At 38.1% G+C, this 26,632-nt stretch overlaps 1 long non-coding RNA gene and 2 gene segments (V, D, J or C); 1 reads left to right on the top strand and 2 right to left on the bottom strand.

The window, feature by feature from the left end:
• Positions 1 to 4,351: 4,351 nt before the first annotated feature.
• LOC121657148 lies at positions 4,352 to 4,834 on the bottom strand. The segment is given in 2 exon segments: positions 4,352 to 4,659; positions 4,744 to 4,834. Coding segments are annotated over 2 exon segments (351 nt in total).
• Positions 4,835 to 6,092: 1,258 nt separating this feature from the next.
• On the top strand, positions 6,093 to 11,891 carry LOC121656409. Its single transcript, XR_006013393.1, has 4 exons — positions 6,093 to 6,410; positions 7,250 to 7,333; positions 7,644 to 7,698; positions 11,736 to 11,891. It is a non-coding gene; the product is annotated as an uncharacterized LOC121656409 (long non-coding RNA).
• A 4,300-nt stretch (positions 11,892 to 16,191) lies between these two features.
• On the bottom strand, positions 16,192 to 16,677 carry LOC121657138. The segment is given in 2 exon segments: positions 16,192 to 16,523; positions 16,607 to 16,677. Coding segments are annotated over 2 exon segments (375 nt in total).
• Between the last annotated feature and the right edge of the window lie 9,955 nt (positions 16,678 to 26,632).

Here is a 26,632-nt window from a genome sequence, read left to right as displayed (position 1 = left end):
TAAAAAGTTTAAATAAAATGTTTTCTGCATCCCTGTTTTAGCATCTTCATTACTGCATTTCATATTTTAAATGATGATTTCCTGTTGCCAGACGTGAACGGTATCGGTGTAAACACCAATGAAAACAGATGTATAATGTAAAATACTTTAATTCAGTTAAGATATCTTTGCTTATTTAAAAGCTGTTTTTTAGTGTTTTATATTGCACTTTATACTAACAAGTATGGGGAAGACATGCAAAGACACATGAACATGTGCTGATGGTTTCTATTATCAACTGAGATAGATTAATACAGTGGAGGCCACGGTTCTTTGTTTCACTAATGATGCCTTTTAAAAGGCGTTTAATAGCATAAAAGTATGTTGACATGCAAACACGTATGTTAACGTGATTTTGGATTTTGGAAGGAAAAAAAAGTATATTTACACGGCGCTGGTAAGCTGGTACGTCACTACCGGAAAGTGCAAAACATTAGTGCTCAATTTGAGTTGTGTGAACAAATATGGGGTGGTTCCCTTGCCACTACAACCATGTTGTCTGACATCAAAACAAATGACCAGGATGATAACCCCCCATCCCCACCCCACCCCCCCATTTCATCACCCTCTACATCCTCTTCGTGTACGGTAGAGCCATCCAACACTGTGTCAGATTATTGAGCAGGAAAGCAGCAGCATAACAACTGCAGTGAAACAGAGGAGAGACCTGCTTTAGGCATGTATTTGCATTGACTCAATTACTAATTACTAATTGAGATAATACATGAACACTTTCAACATGGCAGCAAAAGCATAAACGCCATAACAAACGATGGCAAGTCAGAACTCTCTTCATACACATTCTAAAGTAATGGTTAGTACCTGACTTTCAGGGTGATAGTTCACCTCATTCTGAACAGATGAAAACAAAAAAAAAAATGTGTTATTTCTCTCTGTTTACATCAGAAGTCCGCTTTTGTTTAGTATGAAAATATTGTTTTATGTCCTTTTTGAGAATTTCTGTTTCATGGAAAGCCTGTCATTTGCTGATGGTCCCTAAATGAGAGGCTGGTTTGCTCCAGTTCAAATGTTGAATACCTAACCTCAAACTGACTTCAACAAACTTAACTCCCTCTTTCTCATCTCATTTGATTTCATTTTAAAAAATAATCTAAAATTGACTGTTTTTGAGACACGCTATGAGACCCCAAACTGCGCTGTGCACTGACCATACCCGACACATGAAGAGCTGCGTGTGTGTGGTTCACCTGCTGCTCGTGCACAGTGACATGCAGAGACAGAATACGCCCCATGAGCTGTATCCTCTAATTGAAGTTAACGCTCTTGCTACAAGTTTCAGTTGAAATATATATCTCCCGTCTGAATTATCTGAATTAATTTATGATAAATATTTATTGTCGAAAATCAACTGTAGCATTTATATTGGGGCACATGCCCCAGTAAATGAGGTCTGGCGACACCAATGCTCCTGACCCCCTTTCTTTCAACTGTCAAGCTGTCACCTCTGACACCTGGTTCTGAGTCTGGCTGGTTGTCTTTGTAATGTTGAATGTTTCAGTAACATGGTTGTCATCTGTTGTGTCTTTAGATGCCTCACAGTAATTATGCAGCACGAAACATGCATGAATGACAAATGGCAGTTCCTGCAGATTGATGTCCATGGCTCTCCTCAAAGCTCCAAAACGGCCCTTTAGCCTTCCAAATACACACTTGATTACCATGTGTGCTCTGCACAAAGAAAGTCCAAAATACTGCTCTTGAGCAGTGCTTCCCCCGTTAGCATATTATTTCATTAGATACGGTAGCAAGGGGTCTTCAGGCTGCATATTCTGTCCATTCAGAGTTATTCTGCTGTTTGAACCATCTAAGTCTATACTGAATTTGTTTTTTAATAAATCTGAAATGTACGCCTGGGAATCTGCAGAATATTTTCCACCAATCCACTCCAGTCCTTTTCCTGCAGGCTGTCTGATCCAGTGTGTTCAATAGCTGCCCACAGAATAAGACACCTGACAGGTGATGGTCAGATGTTGACCAGGATAAACAGTAATGGAGGATGGCTGTGTCAGCTGTTCACTCTTTACATATGTAGAGAAAATAAAGTAGAAAGATAAAATTGTGTCAAATCAGTGAACAGACATCATTATGTAATCATTCTGTCTCAGTGAGACTCATTGAATCAGCTGCCAGCAGCAGCAGAGCTACAGAACAGATGATGGTGTTGAAGCTGATCTGTTGGGAGCTTCTCTTTTTATTCTTCAATCAGACTGTCAGGACGCTCACTTTGCATGTAGGTCTAGACTCTTTCCCCAGTTTACATTTACACTTACATCAACTTACAGGTTTATTACAACATAGGAAAATGATCATGAAATCAGTTTTTGTTCAGTGTTTCTACTTTTTGTTTCACTGTGACTCTCGAGCACAATAAAAAACAGCAGAATCTTGTCAGACTGTTCATCTGCAGATAAACCTGCTGTCTGCTGTTGTCTCTGACTGAATGAGAACAGTAGATGCTACCACCGGTATTACTGATCCAAGCGACCCACTCCAGTCCTTTTCCAGCTGGCTGTCTGATCCAAGCATTGTAGTAATGACCACCAAACCCTGAATAAGTACAGGTCAGTCTGTGGGATTCTCCAGGTCTTTTAACCACTGACTCAGATTCTGTCAGTGTTTGACCATCAGTACCTGCAGAAATATAAACAAGTCATTAATGCAGTCACATTGACTTCATATCAATTTGTTTTTTTCTGCCATAAAGTCTTACCAGCCAGGGTACAAAACAGATTGAAGGAAATAAGCAAATAAGCAGGTCTGATTATTGTAAAAGTCATTATTCTTTGTTCTTTCTGCAGTTTTAGTGTCAGACCTCTGCTCAGCAACATATAAAAAGAGCTTGTTTTCCCTTCCCTTTAACTGTCTAAGTCATAATGTTCTGATGTTTTCTCATTTTCTCACAGTATTGTTGCATTTATTTACACTCTGACCTGTACAACCTGATGAGATGAAAGAAGAGAAGAATGTATCTGCTAAGTTTTGCCATGATTAACCATCACTTAATGTTGATAAAGAAAACATACAAAAGAATAAGAACTTACAGGGCAGACTGAGAGCAAGCAGCAGTACAGTGAGCATGTTGATGTTTTTAATTGTTGGTTTTAAAATATTTGTTCACCACCTGTAAATAAATCATCAGAAGGATGATTTCACATTTTTAAAAGAAGGCAAAAACACCTGAGATTGAGTAAAATTGACAATTCTTTGTTGAGCCAGTAATAAAAAAGCAATACATATCTCTTAAGAGGAGATCAGTTAGCTTAGCTTCTGGTCCACTAATACATGAAGTGTCGGGACCTTTGGTTCAGCCAAAAGACCCGCCTACCTAAGTTATCCTCCTCATTTACGTATACTGATACAATGCATTGTGGCTATGTGCGTGCATGTGGTGCGCATTCATGTGAATGTGTATTTTTGAAAGGTGGTCCCTCCTCCTTCCGGGAATTTGATTCCTCCAGGTCCTCTTTCTGGGGTGCGTCAGAGCTGAGGGGAAAAGAAACACTTCTCCCTGTCCTGTTATCTGTCTGTCTCTGTGCTGACTCCCTTCTACCTGTTCCCACAGTTTTTTACACAAAGGCTGTTCTTTAATAATTTTTCTGAGTTACTGGGAAATTCTGCTCTGCTTGGAGTGAGTAGATAAGTAAGGGAATATAACAATATTCACAACAACTCCCTTGCTGGACACCCAGAACAGTTTCAAGGTCCCTTGGTATTTTCTCAGTATTGAACTCAGTAACCCTGTATGAGTCTGTAAGCTGTGTTGTTAATCTGTTAAGAATCTATTAATTAAAAGCAGAGCCTAATGAATGTTACTAAAATCTAAGGATAAAATGTAAATGAGTAAATGAAATAGAATGTTTATAAAAATATTTGCAACAACGTTCATCATCTTGAGGCTGAAAATGAGATTTCTGATGCACCACACAAATTTAAAAAAGAGTCAGCAGGACAGAAGGGGTTTCACTAACAAACTGATTAAAATAATTTACTGAAATATCTCAATGTTAATAACATCACTGAAATTAATGACCTTTCCATGTTTCTATTAATAAACTGGAGTTTGAAAGTTTTCACACCATCTCTCAGCAAATTTCATAGAATATAAATCCTGTTAATTACCATCAAAGGTAGTTATACATTCATATTTCAGTGTTAATTACTGTGTTTAGAAACCTGTTTTAATTTAACTTGTTTGAAATCATTGGTGGTCTCAGAGCTCCTCCTCTGGTGGCTTCATGTTAAAGTTTTCAGGCTCTGAGAGGTTTTTGTTCAGGTCTGCTGATGGTTTGTATCACTGTGGCTCTCTTGCACAATAATACACAGCTGTATCTTCAGGCTGCATTTTCTGTCCATTCAGAGTCATTATGTTACTGGAAGAGTCTGCACTGATACTGAACTTGTTCCTTAGTGAATTTTTAAGGGCTCCTGTGCAATCTCTGCATCCTTCACCGATCCACTCCAGCACTTTTCCTGCAGGCTGTCTGATCCAAGCTGTGACAAAGTTCTTCACAGAATAAGAGACCTCACAGGTGATGGTCAGCTGTTGGCCTGGCTGCAGGATCATAGAGGCTGGCTGTGTCAGCTGTTCACACTTCACATCTGTGGAGAAAAATATATCCAGCATTAGTACAACAACAGTAAGAAGTGAGAGTGGTGTGATCATACCGTCAGTGTGAGACTTACAGGATCCAGTAGCCAGCAGCAGCAGCAGAGCTACAGATAACATGTTGGTGTTGAAGGTGATCTGATGTCAGCCGTTCTTCTTCTACTGAAAATAACAACATAAGATCAAATGTTTATATCAGATTACCGGGAAGCTCACTTTTTTGCATAGGGAGGGTCATTGATCTGTCATACAAGGAAGATGGAGAGTCTATTCAGACATGAAGTTTATTGTAAGAACATGAATGAAAGTAGCCTGTACTGTATGCAGATGTTGTGGCAATCTATATTGTAACAAAATCTATTTTTGGAGTATATTCTTATCAAGGAGATCAGTTATTTTTATCAATGATTGTTCTACTCTAGTTGATTGTTGTACACACAGAAATGTGGGACAGTTATGAGCAACACGGTGTGTCACCTACCTGCGTGCACTGAGACGGTGTATGTGTGTGCCTGAGTTGCCATAGAGTGTGTGCGCTGTATTTAGTTAATAACATGTACCAGTGATTACGCTTATGGCTGTCTTCTGAAAATAAAAATGTAAATTATACAGGCTTTATGCACCGCTGGGACTGGGAGAAATAAGATGTAGTCCTGTCTGCTTTAAAGGACCTTTAAATTACTTTAAATCGCACTTTAACTTCAGGTCTGTTCATTTTTTGCCAGAGATATTTTCTTTTTTTTTTTATTGTTTTGATTGAAGTGCTTTTTTTTTTTTTTTTTTTGCTAGACATTACATGAACTTGAGTTTAAAATATTAATATTTGTGTCTATTATTTATTTTAGTCGTCCATCCAGTTTAAAAAAAATAGGTTTTTGGGGCAGATATTGTTATACAATAATATAACAATGTTAATGTTATGTTCACATGTTTTTTGGGCAAACATTTATTATTGTTTTTCCCTATTTTATGAATCTACGATATTATATTAATTTGCATCACAAAGTCCAATACAATTCCAGATGGAAAAGTAACTTAATTAGATACCTCTGTCTCTGTCTTAATATAAGCTACATGAGAAACGATGTGTAACAGACAGATGTGTCTGTTGTTTCGAGGAAGTTTAGTTCTGACAGTTTAAGCTAAGTTTCAGTTTTGGTCCCAGAAGATGTTGATTAAATTTCTTTTATTAATCCTTTATATTAATCCATTGTTGTTTCTTTACTTTTCATATTAGTCTTTCATACTGGCATGACCTTAGGATTATTTGTGTGAATGAAGAACTGTGGAAAATAAGTTTTGTGTGGGAACTTTGCACCTACGAGATAAGGAAAGAGGAGAAAGAGTGTTCACAAGATCCTGCATGAATGTGGGTGACAGGTTATCTGTCTCTGGTACACTGAAAAAAATGATTTTGTGGTGTAGTAATATGTATTAGGTTAACTGTCATATTTTTTATTTTCTAATTGTAAGTATCTGTGAGAACTGGAATTATTTAAGTAAATCCTATATATGTCATCAATGTAATAAGCAAACTCTGTGGGAAGAATAAGTTTTACTATGCATTTCCACGTAATATTCAATGCCTTCATAGTCATTGCAATGAACTTCTAAATACCAAGTAGGTTTTACGAAGTTTGTGCTGCTGCGTGCTTTGAACCCGCGCATGCGCCTTGTCAGGTGCATACAGGATGCATGCGATTCCTTGTCCGCCAAAATCACAACGGCAGCAGTCAGGTCTAAGGTAAGAAATTCATAATTTTTTATTTGTTTTGCATATGTAACGTAACAGAGTTAAATGTAATAATACGAAAATATAAACTGTAGTATTTGCCATTATCGCACATTACGTATCACTGGCTTAATTTTACTACGGTCCCTAAACGAAACGTCTCTGTAGACTTGGCTTGTGAACCCCTGGGATATGTGGAATTTTTTCTCCCCTTGGTAAGTGCACAGCCCATGAGCTCCACCATCGTTTTGTTGTTTATTAACGGTTGCGTACTTTATTTAAAGTAAAGTTGATGGCGGCTTTATTTATATTTTGATGCAACGTGGCCAGTAAGCACCGAATGTACAACTTTTCCCTCGGCGCGCCGAGGCAGTTTCTATCGGGGCTGTAGCAGACGGTATAGCTGGTCAGGTTCTTGCACGTTGTGGCTGCATGTAACAGACAGACGTGTTCAACAAAAGGCGTGTTCCAGAATCAGACCGCGAGTTCGACTGCAAGCGACACACTGTACAATTTGCGCGATTTAGCCCCCAATTACCATGTATTAGCCGCCAAGCATATCTTGTCCACGCAGTGCACCCGTGTTGTGGGTGTTAGCGCACAAGTGCGTGTGCGAGAGAGACGGCAGGTGCAGGGTCTAACTGCTGTCAGGGATAAGACAGAGTGAAGCGCTGTTCAATAAATAAATAAATAAATAAAAAAAACACGAGTTAATTAATGAGAAGCGTTGGTGATATTTTAAAAATACCATTACAGTATATTGTCAAAAGTACATTTGTTTGACAGTGGTGCAGTTTATTTTAGTTACATGATTCTTATTATTTTGTCTTTTTTTCTTGTCCTCCTCAAAGCAACAACTTTCTGCAGCTTGCAGTGCTCTCTCAAGCAGCAACTACATGAAGCATTGTCACAAGCAAAGCCATCTGGGTATTCAGGTAAAAAAAAAATGTTTAGTTGTCTGCACTTCTTATGCACTTCATAAGTTATAGGTTTACCCTCATCACAGAATGCATAGTTACCATTCCAAATTGAAATGAGGCGGAATATATTTAGTATTTTGAAGTTATGTATTGTGATGCATAAAATTTAATGTATACAAAGTTGAAAGGACAATCTTATGTTATTCTAGTTATATGAATATAGCCCAAGAAATGTGGCTTCTCCATTACTCCTGGCATTAAAGATTAAAGTAACATTAAACTAAAGTATGATGCTTTAATGATTATATTTCTTTGTATTTTACAGCCTCCACTGAGAGAGTTCTCCTGCTGCAGCATATAATTTGAACGCCTAATGTAAGGTAAATCTTAAACCTTAGTTACCTCTCATTCTTTGTTTTAAGTTGACTTTTATACTTATATGAAAATCTAGCTCAGATGAGGTTTGATTTTTTTTCTTTCTGATTTTTTTCCAGATTAAAAAAAAAAAAGATGAAATGGTCTTGTAAAACATGTCAATTTGAGGCAGACACACGGACAGAACTTTTGAAACACTACAGACTAAGACATGGAATAGTTAGCCGTGGCCAGACAGTGCCTTGCCTTTATAAGGATTGTCCTTGTTCATTTAAGACTTTCAATGCCCTAAATATTCATTTATCTAGGCAGCACCCTGAGTCAGTGACAACAAAAGAGATTCTATCTTTTAGTTGTATCCTGTGCAGTTCAGCTTGTTTTGATTCAGAGAGGCAGTATTTTGAACATCTTGGAAGCCATTTGAGGAAATTCGAAGTAGTTCCATGTGTATTCAAAAGCTGCACCTTCAGCTCAAACATATATTCAACCTTCGCTTCACACAGACATAGGAAACATTCTCCACATGGCCTTGAAGACTTTAAAGATGAAATATTGACAAAGTACTCAGATCCAGTTGGTGCTCAGGAGGAGCCATTGGTTGACACTGAGGAGGAAGATCCTCAGCCTTTGATTGAGGAAGACAATGATCTCTCTCAGATCATAAAGGAGAAGTTTGGCAGACTTTTTCTTAAGCTAGAGAGTACCTTTAATGTGTCAAACAAGTGCATTGATGAAATTGTTAATGAGCTTCAATTCATATCATGCACAGCATCAGTTCCTGTTGTAAGGGAGTTGATCGAGTCTACTTTAAGGACCCATAGCTGTGAGCTGGACACAGCTGTAATTTCTGATTTGGTTAAAACTCTCAGTGAGGCACACCCAATAAGCTCAGCTTTGGCAAGTGATGGCCCCTTTTCAACATCCTACAAGAGAAGGGATTTCATGAAGGAACATTTTTCAGTTGTTGAACCAAAAGAGTATATACTTGAACAAAAAGAGGGCAAAACATTCCAGTATGTACCAATATTGCAATCTCTATCACAGGTTCTGTACAACAAACACAATCAAGAAAAACTATTTGATACTGCTAGAAATTCAGCCACAGCCTTACAGTACCAATCTTTTCATGATGGATCCAACTACCAGAAGAATGATTTTTTCTCTGATGAGGACAGGCTTAGTCTTATCCTGTACATTGATGACTTTGAGGTGTGTAATCCTTTGGGAACCTCAAAGAAAAAACACAAAGTCACAGCTGTGTATTGGATCTTGGGAAACATTCCAGCACAGTCCCAATCAGCATTAACATCCATTAATTTAGCTGTTTTGTGTAAGGCAGTGGACACACCAAGACATTTGGATACCAGAAAGTGTTAGAGCCATTGCTAATGGATCTTAGGACTTTAGAAAGAGATGGCTTATTTGTTCCAGTTCTGGGAAAGGTTCTCAAAGGAACTGTTCTGTGTGTGGTAGCAGACAACTTAGGCGCTCACTCAGTTGCAGGCTTTGTTGAAAGCTTTTCTTCTTCTTATCCTTGCCGTTTTTGTCTTGCTGAGCGGTCAGACTATCAGTCAAGAGAAGTGAGATCTGGTTGTTTTCAACAGAGAACTGAGGAGGAACATGCAGTACATGTCCAGACTGCTTTGTCCAGTCTGAATAATTCCCCATGCTATGGTGCGAAAAACCATTGTGCACTGTCTGAAAAGCTTGACCACTTTCATGTTACATCTGGGTACCCCCCAGATGTTTTACATGACCTTCTTGAAGGCATCATTCCATTGGAAATGGCATTGTCTTTTGATGTCTTCATTAAGAAGAAGTATTTTTCTCTCACTGAACTAAATCATGTCATCCATCAGTTCCCATACAAGTGGAGCGATAAGACAAATCGCCCTCATTAGGGATGCTCCGATCAGGTTTTTTGTTGCCGATTCCGATACCGATCACCCATGAGTGCCGATCACTGCCGATCACCGATCACTGCAGATCACCGATAATCACATGGATTGGCTGTAATTTTCTTATAAGCACTGCCGACTATTTGATGTGGAAAAGGAACCATAAAATCCCCCTAATTTAGACAATAACATGTACATAGTACAATGCTCTATCTTTCAGTAATCAGTAGTACTATATTTTAACAGACTGAAAACACATAAGGCTCTCATAAGGCTAAATAAGAAAGTAAAACAAAATCTTAATATTGCTAAAAAAAAAAAGCCAAGTAAAAGAGGCGTCCTCCACCACTGAGAACGGTTGGTCGTCAAGGCCGATTAACTGAATTATTTTTGTGGTTATTTGCTTGACTGTCACGCTCATACGGACGAGTGTTGGTAACTGTTGGCTGCGCTAGCTGCGCTCTGGCTGCACCAGCGTCTTCCTTTCATTCTGTGCAGTGAGCCTCGAAAATTCAGCGTACTCCGTCAAGTGTTTGTTCTTTAAATGCCGTATTAGATTCGTTTTATTGAATGATTTTGACGTACTTCCCCCGCGAGGTACTTTTGCGTTGCACGTGTTGCAGGATGCAAACTTTACATCATTCTCACACACAGTGTAAAACTTCCACACGGCAGACATGTTTGCTTTGGATTTGCAACCGCACGCATGCAAATTGTGGAGGAAAGCGGGAGCTATGACACTGCCCGCAGCGCTTCTGCAGGTTGCAGAGTATGAAATATAGGTGGTCAGATTTTGTGATCGGCAACAAAAGGCATTGATCGGCGAACACCGATCACATACTTTTTTACGGATATCGGCCGATAATGATCGGTGTCCGATCGATCGGAACACCACTAGCCCTCATCTTGTCCCCTGCAACTTTTCAAACCGTAAATCGGTGGGAGGCAATGCTCATGAAAATTGGTGCCTGCTACGACTGCTGCCTCTGATGATAGGTTTGAAAGTACCTGAAGATGAGCCTGTGTGGCAGATGCTAATGACTTTAAAAACCATTGTGGAGCTTGTTATGTCACCAAGTCATACAGAGGAAAGCATTTGCTATCTCGACAGTTTGATATCTGAACATCGAAGTAGACTTCTCGAGGCTTTTCCTCAACAGAAGATCATCCCCAAGCATCATTTTCTTGAACACTATCCTCAGCTTATCCGAGCATTTGGTCCTGTGGCTGCTCTTTGGACCATGAGATTCGAAGCGAAACACAGCTTTTTTAAGAGAGTTGTCAGACACACAGGATGTTTCAAGAATATCTTGCTTTCTCTTGCAAACAAGCACCAGCTCATGATTGCAAACCATCTCCATGAATCAAATGCAGTCAAACCATCACTCTTTGTTACAAAAACAACAGAGGTGTCTTTGGATGTTCTAATGAAAGACATTAAAGATGCACTGAAATGCAGATTTCCAGGTGTCACAAGAGTACATATTGCCCACTCTGTGAACTGTTCAGGGACAACTTATGCTGCCGGAATGGTGGTGTGCCATGGTTCTACTGCTGGGTTGCCAGACTTTGCAGAGGTGCTACAAATTATGATAGTTCAAAACAAACCAGTGTTTGTTGTTAGACTAAAAATGACATGGTACAACGAGCACCTTAGAAGTTATGAGTTGGAGAACACAAGCAATGAGCAAGTAATTGAGCAAAAGGATCTTCCAGATTTTTATCCTTTGGTGGCATACACTCTGGCAGGAAGACGTCTGGTAACCTTAAAGCACCACATTTGCCTCCCTTATTAGAGGTCAAAAATGCGGAATGTTTGATGAAATTTGAATTTGAGCTTTATTTTCGTCTGGACATTAAGCATTCCTATCCTGTCTACATTCACAAATGCATTCACGGGGGTTTTAAAGTCAACAGCCTTAGGTGTTGCACAGATTGTTCATCACATCTAAACATATTTGTAATAACCACCATTTATTTCTGGTCACAAATGAGCACTTTTTCTGGACTTAAATGAAAAACTGCAGATAATGATAATATTCTAATGAGTTAGGCAAACATCAGCACACTGTATATAGTTGCAACTTCACATCTGCATGAATGTCTGTAAAGATTAACAAACATTTTTTGTGTTTATGTTTCAGATTCCTCTGTCAAGATGGGCACCCCAGCAAAGCTCCGCATCATTTTTGGAGATGATGATATTCGCAAACTCATTCTACCTTCAGGCATACCAAGCAGCCTCACAGACCTCATTTGTGCTCTCAGAGATTCTTTTGATATTCCAGGGGATTTTTCTGTGCTTTACCAGGACATTGACTTCAATGTTCAATTTTTCACTTTAACCAGCATTGAAGATGTGGAGGATAAGTCAACATTAAAAGTTGTGCCAGTAAAGCCAGTTGTCCTCACTGTCAGTCCAGTGGAAGAAATGGCGTTTGACTCTTCTCCACCACAGGAATCCTCTGGTACCGTCTCCACACACTCATCATCAGACACCATCATTCTCTCCTCCTCTGATGAAGGCACAACTTCTCGACGCTCTCAACCATGGCCAGCCAGATTTGAAATACCAACACTTTCCTTTGATGTAGAGCAACACTTGCAGGCTGGAAACCAAGCATTCCTGAAGGATGGTTCCCTCCTCAACAATCCAAGTTTGATAAGCAGCATACTGGAGAAGCTTGCAGAGGTGGTGTTTGGTTACACGGCATACCCAACAGGGATTCAAATTTTGACAGTGGTCGAAGCCTTAATCGAAAAGTTCCCATGTCTCAGGGAACCAGGTTCTTTTAATGGCCTTTATGGGTGGCAGCAGAGGATGAAATGGAAAATGGGGAATTACCGTGCAAAATTGAGAGGCCGTCAACTTGCTTGTCCAGAGCTAGAAGTGAACTCGCTGAAAAGACAGAGGTCAAATGAGAGTGGTTCAAAGAAAGGCATCAAAAAGCCCAAGAAAGCAGAAGTAAACTACCTGCCTCCACTGCCAGTTGGGGATACAGAAGCCACTTTAGAGAAGGAGAGGGTAGATATGCTGGAAGAACTTAAGAAGAAAAACAATGAGAGGATAATATCAGAGAAAATGGAAAGAACTTTCTCCATCCGAAGACAGGAAGTTGTAAAGCAGTGCCCCACTATTCAAGATTTCAGGGAGAGATGGCCTGCTCTTTTCTCCGAAACTCAGGTAAAACTGTCTGTGTTGCATTTATAATCCATTAAGAAATAGGGTTTGTTAAAAAGAAAAATGTAAATGGCATAATCGTAACACCTTTTTTCAGATCAAGGAGGAATTCAAAAGAATCACAACGGTTCCCTTGGAAAGAACTTTTCTCTCGAAGCTGGACTTCTACACTCCAAAAATGCAGGAAATATTCAGCAAAAAAGGCGGAGTAGCTGGGACCAAAATACGACCGCTTCTGGATTCCTTAAACCAGGTAAAGCCGGAGTCCCCACACCATCTTGCTGGGACCCAAACCAGACCTCAGTCACATGTGCATGGGACACTTTTTAAAAGTACAGCAGACGTGGAACACACACACACACACACACAGGGAGAAAACAGGGGGAGGTGTGTACAGGAAGAGAGGGAGAAAGAGGGGGAGAGAAATGGAGTGCAAAACATAGAGACAGAGAGCTGAACATACTCAAATCATGATTTCAGTCTACTTTAATTTGGAAAATAAATTTAAAAAATTGACATTTCACTCTGATAACTGGCAATCTAGGCAAGTGGCCCACTTTGGGTCCTGACCCAACCCTGCATACAGTTACTTTAAAATGGATATACCTAGAGCAGTTAAGAGTAATGCCTTCAGAGGACTAGCAAATGCAGATCCAGGATGTCTTGTATGAAATTTGTTTTTTGCTTCTATTGACATGTGTAGATTAGTGGATTTACGGTACTTCTTACACAAGTTTCTTCTGTCTATTAAAACAGCGACACATTGAAGCAAGACGGGAGGCCATTATCCGCGCCCTGATGGAATTCCTGGGGGAGTCTTCAGGGGAACTCATCAAGGACTACAAGGTAAATTCAAACATTTTCAGATCACAAAGTTCACTTGAGTACAATATTTTGATTTATATTCACTTACCCTTTTAAAATAAAACTAGCTTGAACCATCAACTAATTTTCAAAACATTAAAATTTTTGAAAATTGTACCTTTTTTTCCAGAAATCTTCCAGATTAAAAAATGCTTCATATTTCTGTTTTTATTTAAACAAAGAAAATTCGTTATCCTCTCTCCTCCCTTTTCCTGTGTTCTTTAATCTTTGCTCTCCTCTCTTCTCTTCCCTCCACTTTCTTACACTCTTGTTTCTCTCTTCTCTCCCATTTTTCTCTTCTCTTCTTCTTTCCTCCCCCTTCTCTCTTCCCATCTCCTCCATCCTCTCCTCTCTGCATGATAGGATACATACACATCTGTATTATTCAGTTTTTCCAATAATGAGAGACAGTAAATGAAGTTCAGGAATACCTAGAGTTAAGATCCATTAGGCCTGATTTGTTGTTTGTGTGTATAAAAGTGAGTGCAAACTTCAGTTGTTATTGGTACTGAGGAATATTTTCAGAATCAGAAAAAGTATTTCAAAATGTGTACAAATTACACAGTACACAGTTTGAAAATGGGTTGGAATAATCAAGCGTTTGTTTCCAGACAACAAAAATGCATACACAAAAGAGAAAAAAAACAACATTATTATGTAGGATGCACTCTTTAGTTCCTTGTTACCCCCTCTCCTCGTTAGTTGGCAGTCTACTCCTTTTGTATGATTCAAAGACATTTTCCAACTTTCCTAAACTTAGTGAAATCATTTTAAATGTTTAGGATCCTTAGTTATTGAAATATTGACATTTTTGACACTGGTCTGTAACTTAGATATGCAATTGAGCTGTACTATGTACCTGAACATGGATTCACATATATATTACAGGATATCATCAGAGAGGCGGCTCAAGAGGACCAGGCTGAGCAAGTCCTGAGGATCTGTGTCTTCCACACACACGAAGAAGATGGAGGTGTATCCAACGCAGATGTGTCGATTGTCGTTGAGGGGACTGAGGTACTTCACAACTGTGGAAGTGTTTCCAAGGCCTGTCTTCTGCTGATGGGCATCATTTATGCCATGAACTTGAGTTACCCACCAAAAATTAAGTACACTTTTGAAGTGTTTCAAAAGCTTCTTCTAGAGCTTGATGTCATTAAGCTGTCTCCCAAAATCCTGTCTCTGCGAAACAAACTTACAACTTGAGTCCACATGTTTGGCCCAAAAGTTGACCCTTCAAAGAGGGTTCTAAAAGAAAAAAAAAGGCTCACAGTTGTTTATGTGGTTATTTGTCTGTGTTCTTCTTTTTCTTCTGTTTTAAAGGTGTTATTTGTATTTCAACTTGTTCCACTGTAACAAAGTTAAACCACAGGTTCTAAACTGATTGTAGAACCATTTTAATGGGTCACGCATGTGAGTGTGGACTTGAAAAGAAAGAGGAAATATGGCACTAGTGCCAAGATGCTCTACACTGAGGTTCTATACATGTTTCATTATCTTAACCTACAAAAAGCTAACACTGTTCTTGAAAAGGAAATGTTCTAGCATGTCTTTTATACACTGAAGACTCCTGAAGGATGTCAATTTTATTTTTTTTTTCCAGGGTGAAATATAGCTTGTTTTGCAATGCAAACCCTGCTGGGTAATGTTTCATAAAAAAAAAAAAAAATCACATAAGAAAAATAAAGGTTTTTCATTAAATCAGTTGCCTCATTTTTTTAGTCTTTATTTTTTAGTAAAAATAAACAAATTTAGGCAGTTTAAAATTGCATAAAAATTATGTAAAATATTGTGTAAATGTTACTCATTTACGGTTCATAAATAAAAGTTTAAAAAAGTATTTTGAAATTACCTAAAAAAGCCATTGATTTTAGCTGAGATTTTTTAGTTTGAAATAGTCAGAGTAAGTAAAACTTACTAAGAAGGAGAGAGTAAAATTCAATAACCATATCAATAATCAACAGTAAATTACCTGAGGTTTGCGAGTAAAATAAACTGATATCTGCAAGTAAAGTTTACTTGATGATCGCTCTTGTAGAATTTACTTGCATTTTCTAAGTGCAAAAACTTTCCTAAGTTTTCTTAAGTAAATATCACTCCCGATTTTTTTCAGTGTAAAAGCATTCTCTCTTAGCATCATTTATGTATGTTTTGTTAGGTTGCTTTTTTTTTCCTTTTAACTAGTGTCCTCTAAATGTCAGTAATTCAAGAGGAACAGGGTACTAGACTCAGCAAAGGGCCAGACTGGGCTTCATCTCAGTCAAGCAGCTGTAGCCTCTGTATATGAGGTGGCCACTCGATGAGTTGAACTAAATGCCTCCTTTCATTCTGCTTGTTAACACATTTTAAATGTCTACAGTGATAAATGGACTTATCTTTTTCTTTTTAGAACTAAAAACAGCCAATTATGTTTTTAATTTTTTAAATGAGTTTCTGTCTTGTATTGATTACATATTAGACTTTTTACATTGACATTGTTTAAAATCATTAGTGGTGTCAGAGCTCCTCCTCTGGTGGCTTCATGTTAAAGTTTTCAGACTCTGAGAGGTTTTTGTTCAGGTTTGCTGATGGTTTGTGTTATTGTGGCGTCTCGCACAATGAAACACAGCCGTGTCTTCAGGCTGCATATTCTGTCCATTCAGAGTTATTCTGCTGTTTGAAGCATCTAAGTCGATACTGAATTTGTTCTTCAATGAATCTGACATGTACGCCTGTGAATCTCCAGTATATTTTCCACCGATCCACTCCAGTCCTTTTCCTGCAGGCTGTCTGATCCAGTGTGTTCGATAGCTGTACATAGAATAAGACACCTGACAGGTGATGGTCAGATGTTGACCAGGCTGAACAGTCATGGAGGATGGCTGTGTCAGTGTTTCACACTTCACACCTGTGGAGGAGAATATTGTAAATGAAATCTGTAACAATGATCAGTGAGCGTGATCATAAAATCAGTGTCTCAGTGAGACTCACAGGATCCTGCAGCCAGAAGCAGCAGCAGAGCTACAGAGAACATGTTGGTGGTGAAGTTGATCTGATGGAGCTTCTCTTCTTCTGCTGCCAATAAAAGCATCACCTCAAATTTCTATTGGATGAAACATGTGACAAAATTTGTTTTGCATAAGCGATGACACGAACAGATTATAAAACAGGGATGATACAAATCAGGAAAGTACTTTTCTAAACATTCACATCATCAATATAAATTATTTATCTTTAAAATTCAGTGCAGCTATATCCAGAGTAATAAAACCTTTAACAATAGATGATGCTTTATTGAGATTATGTTTCTCTGGGTGTGTTGGTGATGTTGAACAAATCTTTATTTCATGAATGTGAAAAGCAAAAATAAAAAAAATCCTCTGTCATTACTGTATATGTCTTTCTGTGCCAGTCTGACTGTTACACCCGCACCAGGCCCTGCCTCAGACACACCCACACCTGCCACGTATCATAGCAGTCAGTCCCCAGAATACTAATCAGTCACACCTGCAATCAGTCTGATCACTGGGCTTTATATACGCCAACTACATATCCACTCCCTGTCGGACCTTGTTGCAATTTTGTTGGACTTCCCTGATCTCCCCTTCCCGGTCCCAACTCACCTGGCTGATCTCTGGACTCCAGTGTTTGCTCCTTGGCTCCTCAGTTTCATAAGCTTCTGTGTTGTGATTAGTGACTGTAATAAATCCTAGCTTGAACTCTGATCTATCTCTGCGAGGTCCTTTGTAACACTGACTCTCAAGAACAAAAATAAACAGCAGACTCTTATATCTATCTTATATCTTATATATAAAATAAATAAATCTGGAATGAAAACTTACAAAAAGATTAAAAAAGTCTCAGTTTAAAAAGCAGCCACAAGTGTTTTCTTTATTTTTCTCCAAGTAAAATAACACAGCAGTAGGGCTGCACGATTATGACCAAAATAATAATCACGATTATTTTGATCAATATTGTAATCACGATTATTAATCGCGATTATTCACTGTGTTTGGAAAAACATGTATTTTTATTGCACCAATTATAAACAAACTACTTTGCAACAATTTTTTGTGAAAAAGTAAACTTTAAATTAGAATAGATGATAAATAATGCAATAAATACATTTACCATTCATTTTTGAGAAGTTAATGTAAATTTTGGGGCTACAAAAGATGCTAAATCAAGAGCCGTTTAGGTGCCAAAAGAACCGGTTCTCTGAAAAGAGCCGAACATCCATCACTAGTAATGGATGCTAGTGTGGGAGGGATGTTGTGAGAAAGGCAAACATTGAAGAAAAGACAACATAAAAATGTTTAGAACAGTAAAGAAATAATAAAAATTTAATTCTTCAGTCAATATTTTCTTTGTTTTTTAAGTTTAATTTTATTAAGTGTAATGTTTTCTTTAATTAGGAGTCTGCAACATGTCACAACACTTTTTAAATGTTAATGTCGACACTCTTCATTAATAAACATTAATATCTGACGGTAAGCCAGCGCGGGACCAGCCAGCAGCAGTTATGTACGTTTCATTTTCAGCCTGGTCATGAAACAGATCTTCTCCTGCTCTGAGTCCAGCTGCTGCGTGAGGACCAAGCCTCTTCTGAGTGCTTCTGGACGGGGGAGGGGTCGGAGCACCCCCCCCCCCCCCCCCCCTGTTGAAGAGTGAACTATACGCTCTTTCACGTCAGTCTCCAAAAGTCTCCAATATCACCAGAAAAAGTCGTTAGATTAGTCGCTAGTCGTTTTTTGAAAATAAGTCGCTAGAGGTGAGTGAAAACTAGCAACACTGAGTACAACTAGCTGCCGACTGTAAAAGGTGCACGCCCTTGTTCTTTAGGCAGCTTAATGAAGCTTTGGCCTCGCGTTCGCCCCCTGGTGGTTGGCCGACTGCAGGTTGAGAATGTGTGTGATCAGAGAAGCAGCAGAGCTGCGTTTTTAATGTAAATATCGTTGACGATCAGGTTCATTTAATTGTGGCCACCAAAATCGTGATCACGATCAAAATCCGATTAATTGTGCAGCCCTACACAGCAGTTTTATCTTTTAAGCTGGGATCTTAAACTTGATCATGTTTTAACACTGACTTTCCCCACACTGGAACTTTAGTTCTTCCATTTTATCTTTTTTTTTTTTTTAGCATTTTTTTTCTGTTTTCATTTAATTAATTTTATTTCTTTTAATCTTTGTTTTTTAATGCACTTGTATTGTTTTCTGCACCCTGCTGTAATGTTTTATGTAAAGCACTTTAAATTGTCTTGTACATGAAATGTGCTATACAAATAAATTTGGCTTGCCTTATCATCAGTCTGCTTTAACAACATATGACAGAAGATGGATATGAGTAAATTTCTCTTTAAATTACAGAAATACAGGATATTTTGAAACCATGTTTTCAATATGCGTTGATAAAGTTTAATTTGTTTATGCAGTTCAAAAGAAAAGAGAATAAATTATGTTGATTTGACATAATGAGTTTTTGTTCAGTGTTTCTGCTTTTTGTGTCGCTGTGACAATCGAGTACAATAATAAAGAGCAGAATCCTCTGTGGTCAGACTGTTGATCTGCAGATACACCTGCGTTCTGCTGTTGTCTCTGGAGATGGTGAACCGGCCTTTAAAAGACTGGGAGTAAGCGGTGCTACTGCCACTGTTGATATAAGCAATCCATTCCAGTCCTTTTCCTGCAGCCTGTCTGATCCAAGCATTAGAATAATCACCACCAAATCCTGAATATGTGCAGGTCAGTCTGTGGGATTCTCCAGGCCTTTTCACCACTGATTCAGACTCAGTCAGTGTTTGACCCTCAGTACCTGAAATGAACACGGATCACAAGTAAACTACATTCAAAACGTCTCTAAATATGTTTCTGTCCAGCAGAATTTTAAAATTCTTACCAGTCAAAGTGTAAAACACAGTGAATAAAGTGACCAAGTAAACAGGTCTGATCATTTTCAGTCAGTTCTTGGTCCAGTCTTCAGTGTTTGATTATCAGTCTGTCTCTGAACTTTGCTTTGCACCATCTATGAAGAAACCCAACTGGTGAGTTTGCATTGACTCCTCCTTCTCTAGAGAAATGACTCCACGTTTCACTCAGTAAACAGAAAGACCAAAAAGTCTATTTCATTATTTTATTCAACTACTTTTATAATGAAATGAAGGTTTATAAAAATCAAACAACATGCCTGACCTGCCCAACCCTGACATGGTTTATCATCCACCATTAAATATAAAGTCTGGAAATAATTTTTATCAGTTCAGCACAGCAGTAGCAGCACCACAAATCTCATCTGGTGAGACATCATGGTGGATTCATAGAAGCTATTATAGCTGCTGCAAGTAGAAACAACAACAGCACACAATAAAGACCAATAAACACAGACAGATTGACAGACACATGGATAGGAAGCAATAAAGCATTATGACAAGTGAACTGGTTTAGCGTGACGCGTTTTGGATATAAACCCTGCCGCCGTGTTTGGTTAGATTTAAAGTTGATGGGCTGCAATAATTGTTAATAAAAATTTGATAATAATAACTTATCTGTCAACGGAGGTTATTTAGTTTTTTTTTGACAGAAGGCAGGTTACTTGTTGAAAGTGCAGATGTAATCGTGTTATCGGTACAACTCTGGATGTTTGAGTTTGTTTTAAGGTTGTAAGCGATAGACGTGAACGTGCATTTAGTTTCGTAAAGCCCGTTCATTCACAATTTGCTGATATGCTTTTCGTTCGCTGTCATAGTCGTTTCTATTTTACTTTGTGTATTTTACACAGTGTGTTTGATAAACATTTATGGTTGTTTGTAAATAAAGATTGATTTTTTTTCCCCTGTTAGGCTGAGCGGAACTTTCACATAAGGTGATTGTACTGGTTTGTTTATTTTGGGATTATTTTGTGAGTGTTTTTGTTCGTGTGTCAAGCGGCTGAAGCAGCGGCTGGGAGGGCTGCCGTAGTTCTGGTTCTAAGATGGTCAGTCTGGTTCGAGGCTATCGGTATTTGGGCACATAAATACCCACCCGCAGTACACACAGAAGACTAGGGTTGAGTTGAGTATAGTCCCTGAGAAGAGGTAGAGGGGAATTAAATTAAAAATAACGCACTGTATATGTGGAAACATAAGTTATAAATAAATACATAAAGGGGCTGTGTATAGTTGAAAATTAGCAAATGTTTTTGTGATTGATGGATATTTTGTGAATTAAAAATGGAGTTAAATGAAACACTTGGGAAGAGACAAGCAAAACTGACAGCTAAAGCTTTTGAAAATAAAGTTGAAAGGCTCCAAGGAGAACGTCAAGCAAAGGTAAAAGGGATCAAAGGTGCAATAAGAGAAATTACAGATCTTATGCAAAATGCTGATAATGTTGGGAAAATACAGACATGTCTTGAATATATATCAAGCTTCCTTATAAGTTGCGGGATCAGTGGAGAAGCACGGTTTATGATATTCAGGAGAAGTTGTGCCGTAGAGTCACTTTTCAGGATATTGTGGAGTTTGTGGAAAGACAAGTTAAGATAGCAAGCGAAACTCTTTTCGGAGATATCCAAGATGAACTTGGAATGAGGAGAAAAGAACTGAAAATGGTCAAGTCTCAAATTGGTTCAAAACCTAGAAGCAGTAGTTTTGCCACAACTGTAACATCTGTTCAGAAGCAAGTGGAACCTGTGAATAAAATAACTCATTAGTCTGTTTGTTTTGTGGAGCTGGCCATTCTTTGGACATTTGCCTTCTTTTGGATAGAAGGACACGAGGAGAGAAGATGTCCTTTTTGAAGGATAATGGGATGTGTTTGGGTGTCTGTGCACTGGGCACAGGAGTAAAGATGGCAGAAAACGTTTTTAAGTTAGTAAAAACTATTTTTGTCTTTATTAATCCCATTAGAGAAATTAGGCATTTTACTCATTTCTAAATTTACAAGAAAGCAATGAATTTCCATGTTTTGACGTCTGGGCAGCAGTTGTAGGTTTAAGGGTCTTGCTTACTGGCCCCGAGTGGTTCACCTCGGTTAGAACACCAGGAACTTGAATCCAGCCCATTTTATGGGGGGAGTAATAAAAGCAGATAAACAATGTCATCACAGACTATTTGAAGACTGTTTATTACTCTGCTAATTTGTTTTCTTTTATTCTGCTTTAATCAACTTGTTATTATTTAGAGCTGTTGACATGTTTTTATTTATTCAACCTAAGTGGATATTTAACTTGTTCTTCAGTGAATCTTTATAGTATGTACGATTTCCAATCTGTGAACTACAAATCCATTCCAGTCCTTTCCCTGCAGACTGTCTGATCCAGTGTGTCCGAGAGCTGCTGAGAGAATAAGAGACCTGACAGGTGATGGTCAGACGTTGACCTGGTTGTATGGTCAGAGAGGACAGCTGAACCAGTGATTCACATTTCACACCTGTGGAGGAAATTATATTGAAAATGAAATCTGTAATAACAGTTAATGTGGTGTGACCTTACCAACACTGTTACTGTCTTAGTGAGACTCACAGGATCCAGCAGCAGCATCAGAGCTACAGAGAACATGTTGGTGTTGAAGATGATCTGATGGGAGCTTCTCTTCTTCTGCTGCCAACAAGAGTGTCATATCAGATTTGTATAGGGTGAAACCTGTGACGTATGTGTGTTTTGCAAAGACCATGATGGTGGCAGTTTATAAAAGTGGGATGGTACATGTCAAAACCCATATAAAATAAAAAAAAAATCTTTATTTATATCATAAAAATAATATTTTCATCATTGCAGTTATGTGCAACTATTTATGGATAGAAGAAAAAGCTGCACAATAAATGATGCTTTACTGAGATGTGGGTGTGTTGCTGATGTTTAGCTAATGTTTATTTCATTAATGTGAAAAGCAGAAAACAAACCTTTGTCATTACTTGCTGTGCTAGTTTTTGTACAGTGTTTCTGTTTTTTGTGTCACTGTGGTTCTCGAGCACAATAATAAACAGCAGAATCTTCAGTTGTCAGACTGTTCATCTGCAGATACACCTGCTGTCTGCTGCTGTCTCTGGAGATGGTGAACCAGCTTTTAACTGACTCGGAGTAGTAGGTGCTACCACCATCGCTAAGGATCCAGGTAATCCATTCTAGTCCTTTTCCAGCTGCCTGCCTGATCCAAGCGACATGGGGATCACCACCAAACCCAGAATATGTGCAGGTCAGTCTGTGGGATTCTCCGGGTCTTTTAACCACTGATTCAGACTCAGTCATTGTTTGACCATCAGTACCTGCAGAAAAATAAACAGTTCATTAATAAGGTTATTTTAACTTGACACTAGTTTTTTTTTATTATAGTCTATGAATCTTAGTAATAAACTATTTACAGATTATCAAGGCATGAAATGATTTCATGATAAAATGTTTGAATAAAAAAATGATGATTAAAGTGATTAATTTGCAATATTTATCAACTTTACACTCTTTGTTCATTTACACTATACTTTCATAACACTGTTTTGAGAGAAAGGAAAAATTTTCATTGTTAAAATACATGAATATATCCCAGTAGCCATCAACAAAACCTGAGAACAGTTAGAAATGAGATAATAAGACCATGCTAGTTTCTTCTTTCTTTCTTTCTTTCCTTTTTTTTTTTTTTATTCAATAAACATTTAGATTTAATGTAATAATTTCCAACTGGTTACGTGTTTGTCCTGCATGCATGTCCATTGCCACATTGCTGAACAAATTTGCTCTGCCAAGGGGAGGGCTATGGGTAAGGCTCCTCTTGATAATGTGATTAATTTATTACTTTGAATCACAGAATCTATGTAATCTTGCTGGACCTGACCGGAGGGGACAGAAAAAGATGGAAAATAGCAAAAATAAGCAAAAGGGAAAGAAGAAAGGAGAGAAAAAGATCACAGACAGAAGGAAACGACCCTTCAACCCACACCATCACCAGACAACAAACTGTTACACCTGTACATGAACACACCAGAACATTTCCTACAACTTTTACAAAAGCAGAAACACACACACACAGAAAAAACTAGTCATTAAGAGTTTTTAAATAATAACCAAATCAAAAAGACATAACAGCGACCAGATACTAACTCACAGGAAAAATAAAAAAAAAAAAAAAAGAATTATCGCTTAGTATTAAAACCCACTGGACAACTCGGTGACTGTGTCAGCATGCAGAGCATGAGAGACAAGGAGTGATCAGTGATGAAGACTGATGAGTAAGATCATGCAAATGCGACCAGACAGCCACCCGGCGTAGGCCAGCACACACGCCGGTGTTCCAGCCGCACACCCCAGGAACCAGAGTGCTATCGGTGCTATGGTGGTGTTTATGGCAATGTCTTTAGCTGAAGATGTTATCAAGCAACATTACTGTAATTAAATGTTTGGCACCTAAACAGGAAGTTACAAACCACAACAACAGCAGCTGTTCTAATTATTGTGTCCTTGTGTGTGTTACATATTATGCTTTCTTAATGCCATCGTACTATGTTTTACTGACACCTGCAGGTCAGAAGACATTTTTTTAGAGTCCTCTGGCATTAACATCTTCAGATGTTCCATGCTGATGCTGCTACATTTGCTTATTTTCAATTATCAAATGTTTGACTGGGACATTTATTTCCAGTTTTATTGCTAAGTATAATTCCAGTCTTTTTAATGTTTTCTTCTGTAATTTAGCAAATTTAACTATGTGTGAATTTGAAAAATGCTGAATCTGTTCTAGCTCCTTCTGCTGGAAGGAGGAATGGACTCCATTCCTGAGTGAGGAGTAAAATAAACACGGAAGCAACTGATATTCTGATAAGAAAAAAGCTCATCTTTAATTTTAATACTAGTTCTCTGGTGTAAAACAATAATAGTGAGATAAATTGTTGATGTAACATTACACAGTTATTGTGTTTGTGTAGTTCAGCCTGATTTTCACAGAGTATTTGTACAGGTCTCTTGGTACTTTGTGTCACTGTGGAACGCACACAGTAGTAAACACCCATGTCCTCAGGCTGCATATTCAACCATGTTAGTTTCACTGAGCTCTCAGCAGCCAGTGTGTAGTAAAGGAACTTGCCCTTTAAAGCATTGTTCTCATAAATAACACCATTGCCCCATCGATGCAAAATCCATTCCATTGGTTTTCCTTCAGGTTGTCTGATCCAGCCTGCTCCATAGCTGCTATCAGTCAAAGAAAAACCAGAGACCTGACAGATGATGGACAAAGACTGTCCAGGCTGCACAACCAGTGAGGCTGGCTGGATGAGATCAATACTGGACACACCTGTGGAAACAGAGATCAACATTACCACCATTATTCATCTGAATATTTAGCATCTCTGTGATTATATAGAATATTATATATAGTGTGAATCCATTGAAATCTCCTCACAGGATGCAGCTGCCAGCAGCAGTATTAGAGCTAGAGAGAACATGGCTGATGTTGAAGATGAACCAGTCTGAACTCTGCTCACACATATATAACCTTCTGCTTCCTTTTGTTGTGACACACAAAGATAATTTGCATACTGACTGAAGTTAGTAGGAAGATTTGGTCAAAACCTTCCACTTTTTTAAAGATTCATTCCTTATAATATAATAAATGTTTATTGCAAAGCTAAAAGCTGAGTTCATTCATTACATATGAATATGTGCAATATTAAAATTTACTTTTGAATTGCAAATGCATAAATTGTCATGTAGGTGGTGTTTACTAAAAGTTTTTGAAATTTTATATATTCTAAATATCATACCTTATTTTGATGGAACATTAAACTGTTCTCAAGTCTCTTCTTCTGCATCACTGTCATTAATGCAAAAATAAAAATATTTAAAAAGGCATAAAAACATTTTATAAATTTCTTCACATTAACATTTTCTTCCACAATCCGTTGTCATCCGTTTTTACAGAAAAATTAGTAAAGGTATATTATATAAATGTTTTTCTTTAAATCTTCCTTAAACTAAGCCCACTGCAGTGAACCTTGTCATCATTTTAGCCAACAGTTGTCCCATACAGACAATAGAAAGTTATCAAACACTATTTTTATGTGATCTATAAAAGTTTAAATTAATGAAATGATCTGATTGTTAATAGTCAAGCAAACATGTTTACATTTACTTTCCAGACCCAGTTAAGGATGGAAAATTGTATCTTTGCATTTAAGTTCTGTCATTTGTAGCTAAAGCAAATTGTAAATATTTCTCTAATGAGATACTGAAACTTTTTATCTGAGTGTGTTGATAATGATGAGCTGAAGATTCTTTCACAGAGGTGAAAAGAAGAAAACAAATTTTTGCAATGACTTGATATGTGGAGATGTCACGACAGGGGTGTGTCTTCATTTCAGAAGCTGTAGGGTGAACATAGAAATCAAAAAGCAGGCCAGGGACATCATCCACGGGGACAAGGGAGTTTTCATACTCTCCCACATCTGGGACTCTCCTCCAGAGACCATCGAGTGGCAGGGGGTGTGGCTAACCTGGGAGACCTGTCAGGTTCATCAGGTTGGCAACGCCTAGAAACACCAGCTGATAAAAAACATGTCACAGCGGTTGGATGATGCTTTTAAAGAAAACTGCAGACACTAGTTGAAACATATCAATGGTAAAAACAAACATCTTCCCTCCTAACTTCGTCTGAAATGAGAAACAGTTAATGGACAACTCAATGACACTTTTAAAAAATATTGCTCCCACCACCCTCCAGCAGCCTCTGAATGCCCTTGTTGAGAATCACTAAGTTTAGTAAAGAGTTGGACTGACTTTTACTAGCTGGAGAGAGCTCAGAGTACAGGTAGGATGTAAGATGGATGCCAAATTATGTGGCACTTGATGAGTATATCTGCCAAAGTTCAGAAATGGTTCTTTAAAAAAATAAAAGTCATTAATAAAGCTGTGATTCAAATCATAGCTGTGTGCGTTCGGAAATAGTGCCCATGTGGACCAAGTTTTTTTAGTACATTTCTAAATCCAGGCATTGATTCAGAACTTCTAAAATAGTTATAGTATATATTGTTTAGGTTTAATCTCTGCTTTAAAATG

The sequence above is a fragment of the Melanotaenia boesemani genome, chromosome 2 (assembly GCF_017639745.1).
Source record: "Melanotaenia boesemani isolate fMelBoe1 chromosome 2, fMelBoe1.pri, whole genome shotgun sequence".
Lineage (NCBI taxonomy): Eukaryota > Metazoa > Chordata > Actinopteri > Atheriniformes > Melanotaeniidae > Melanotaenia > Melanotaenia boesemani.
Note: the sequence above shows the minus strand (reverse complement) of the source record. Positions and strands in the feature narration are given on the sequence as shown.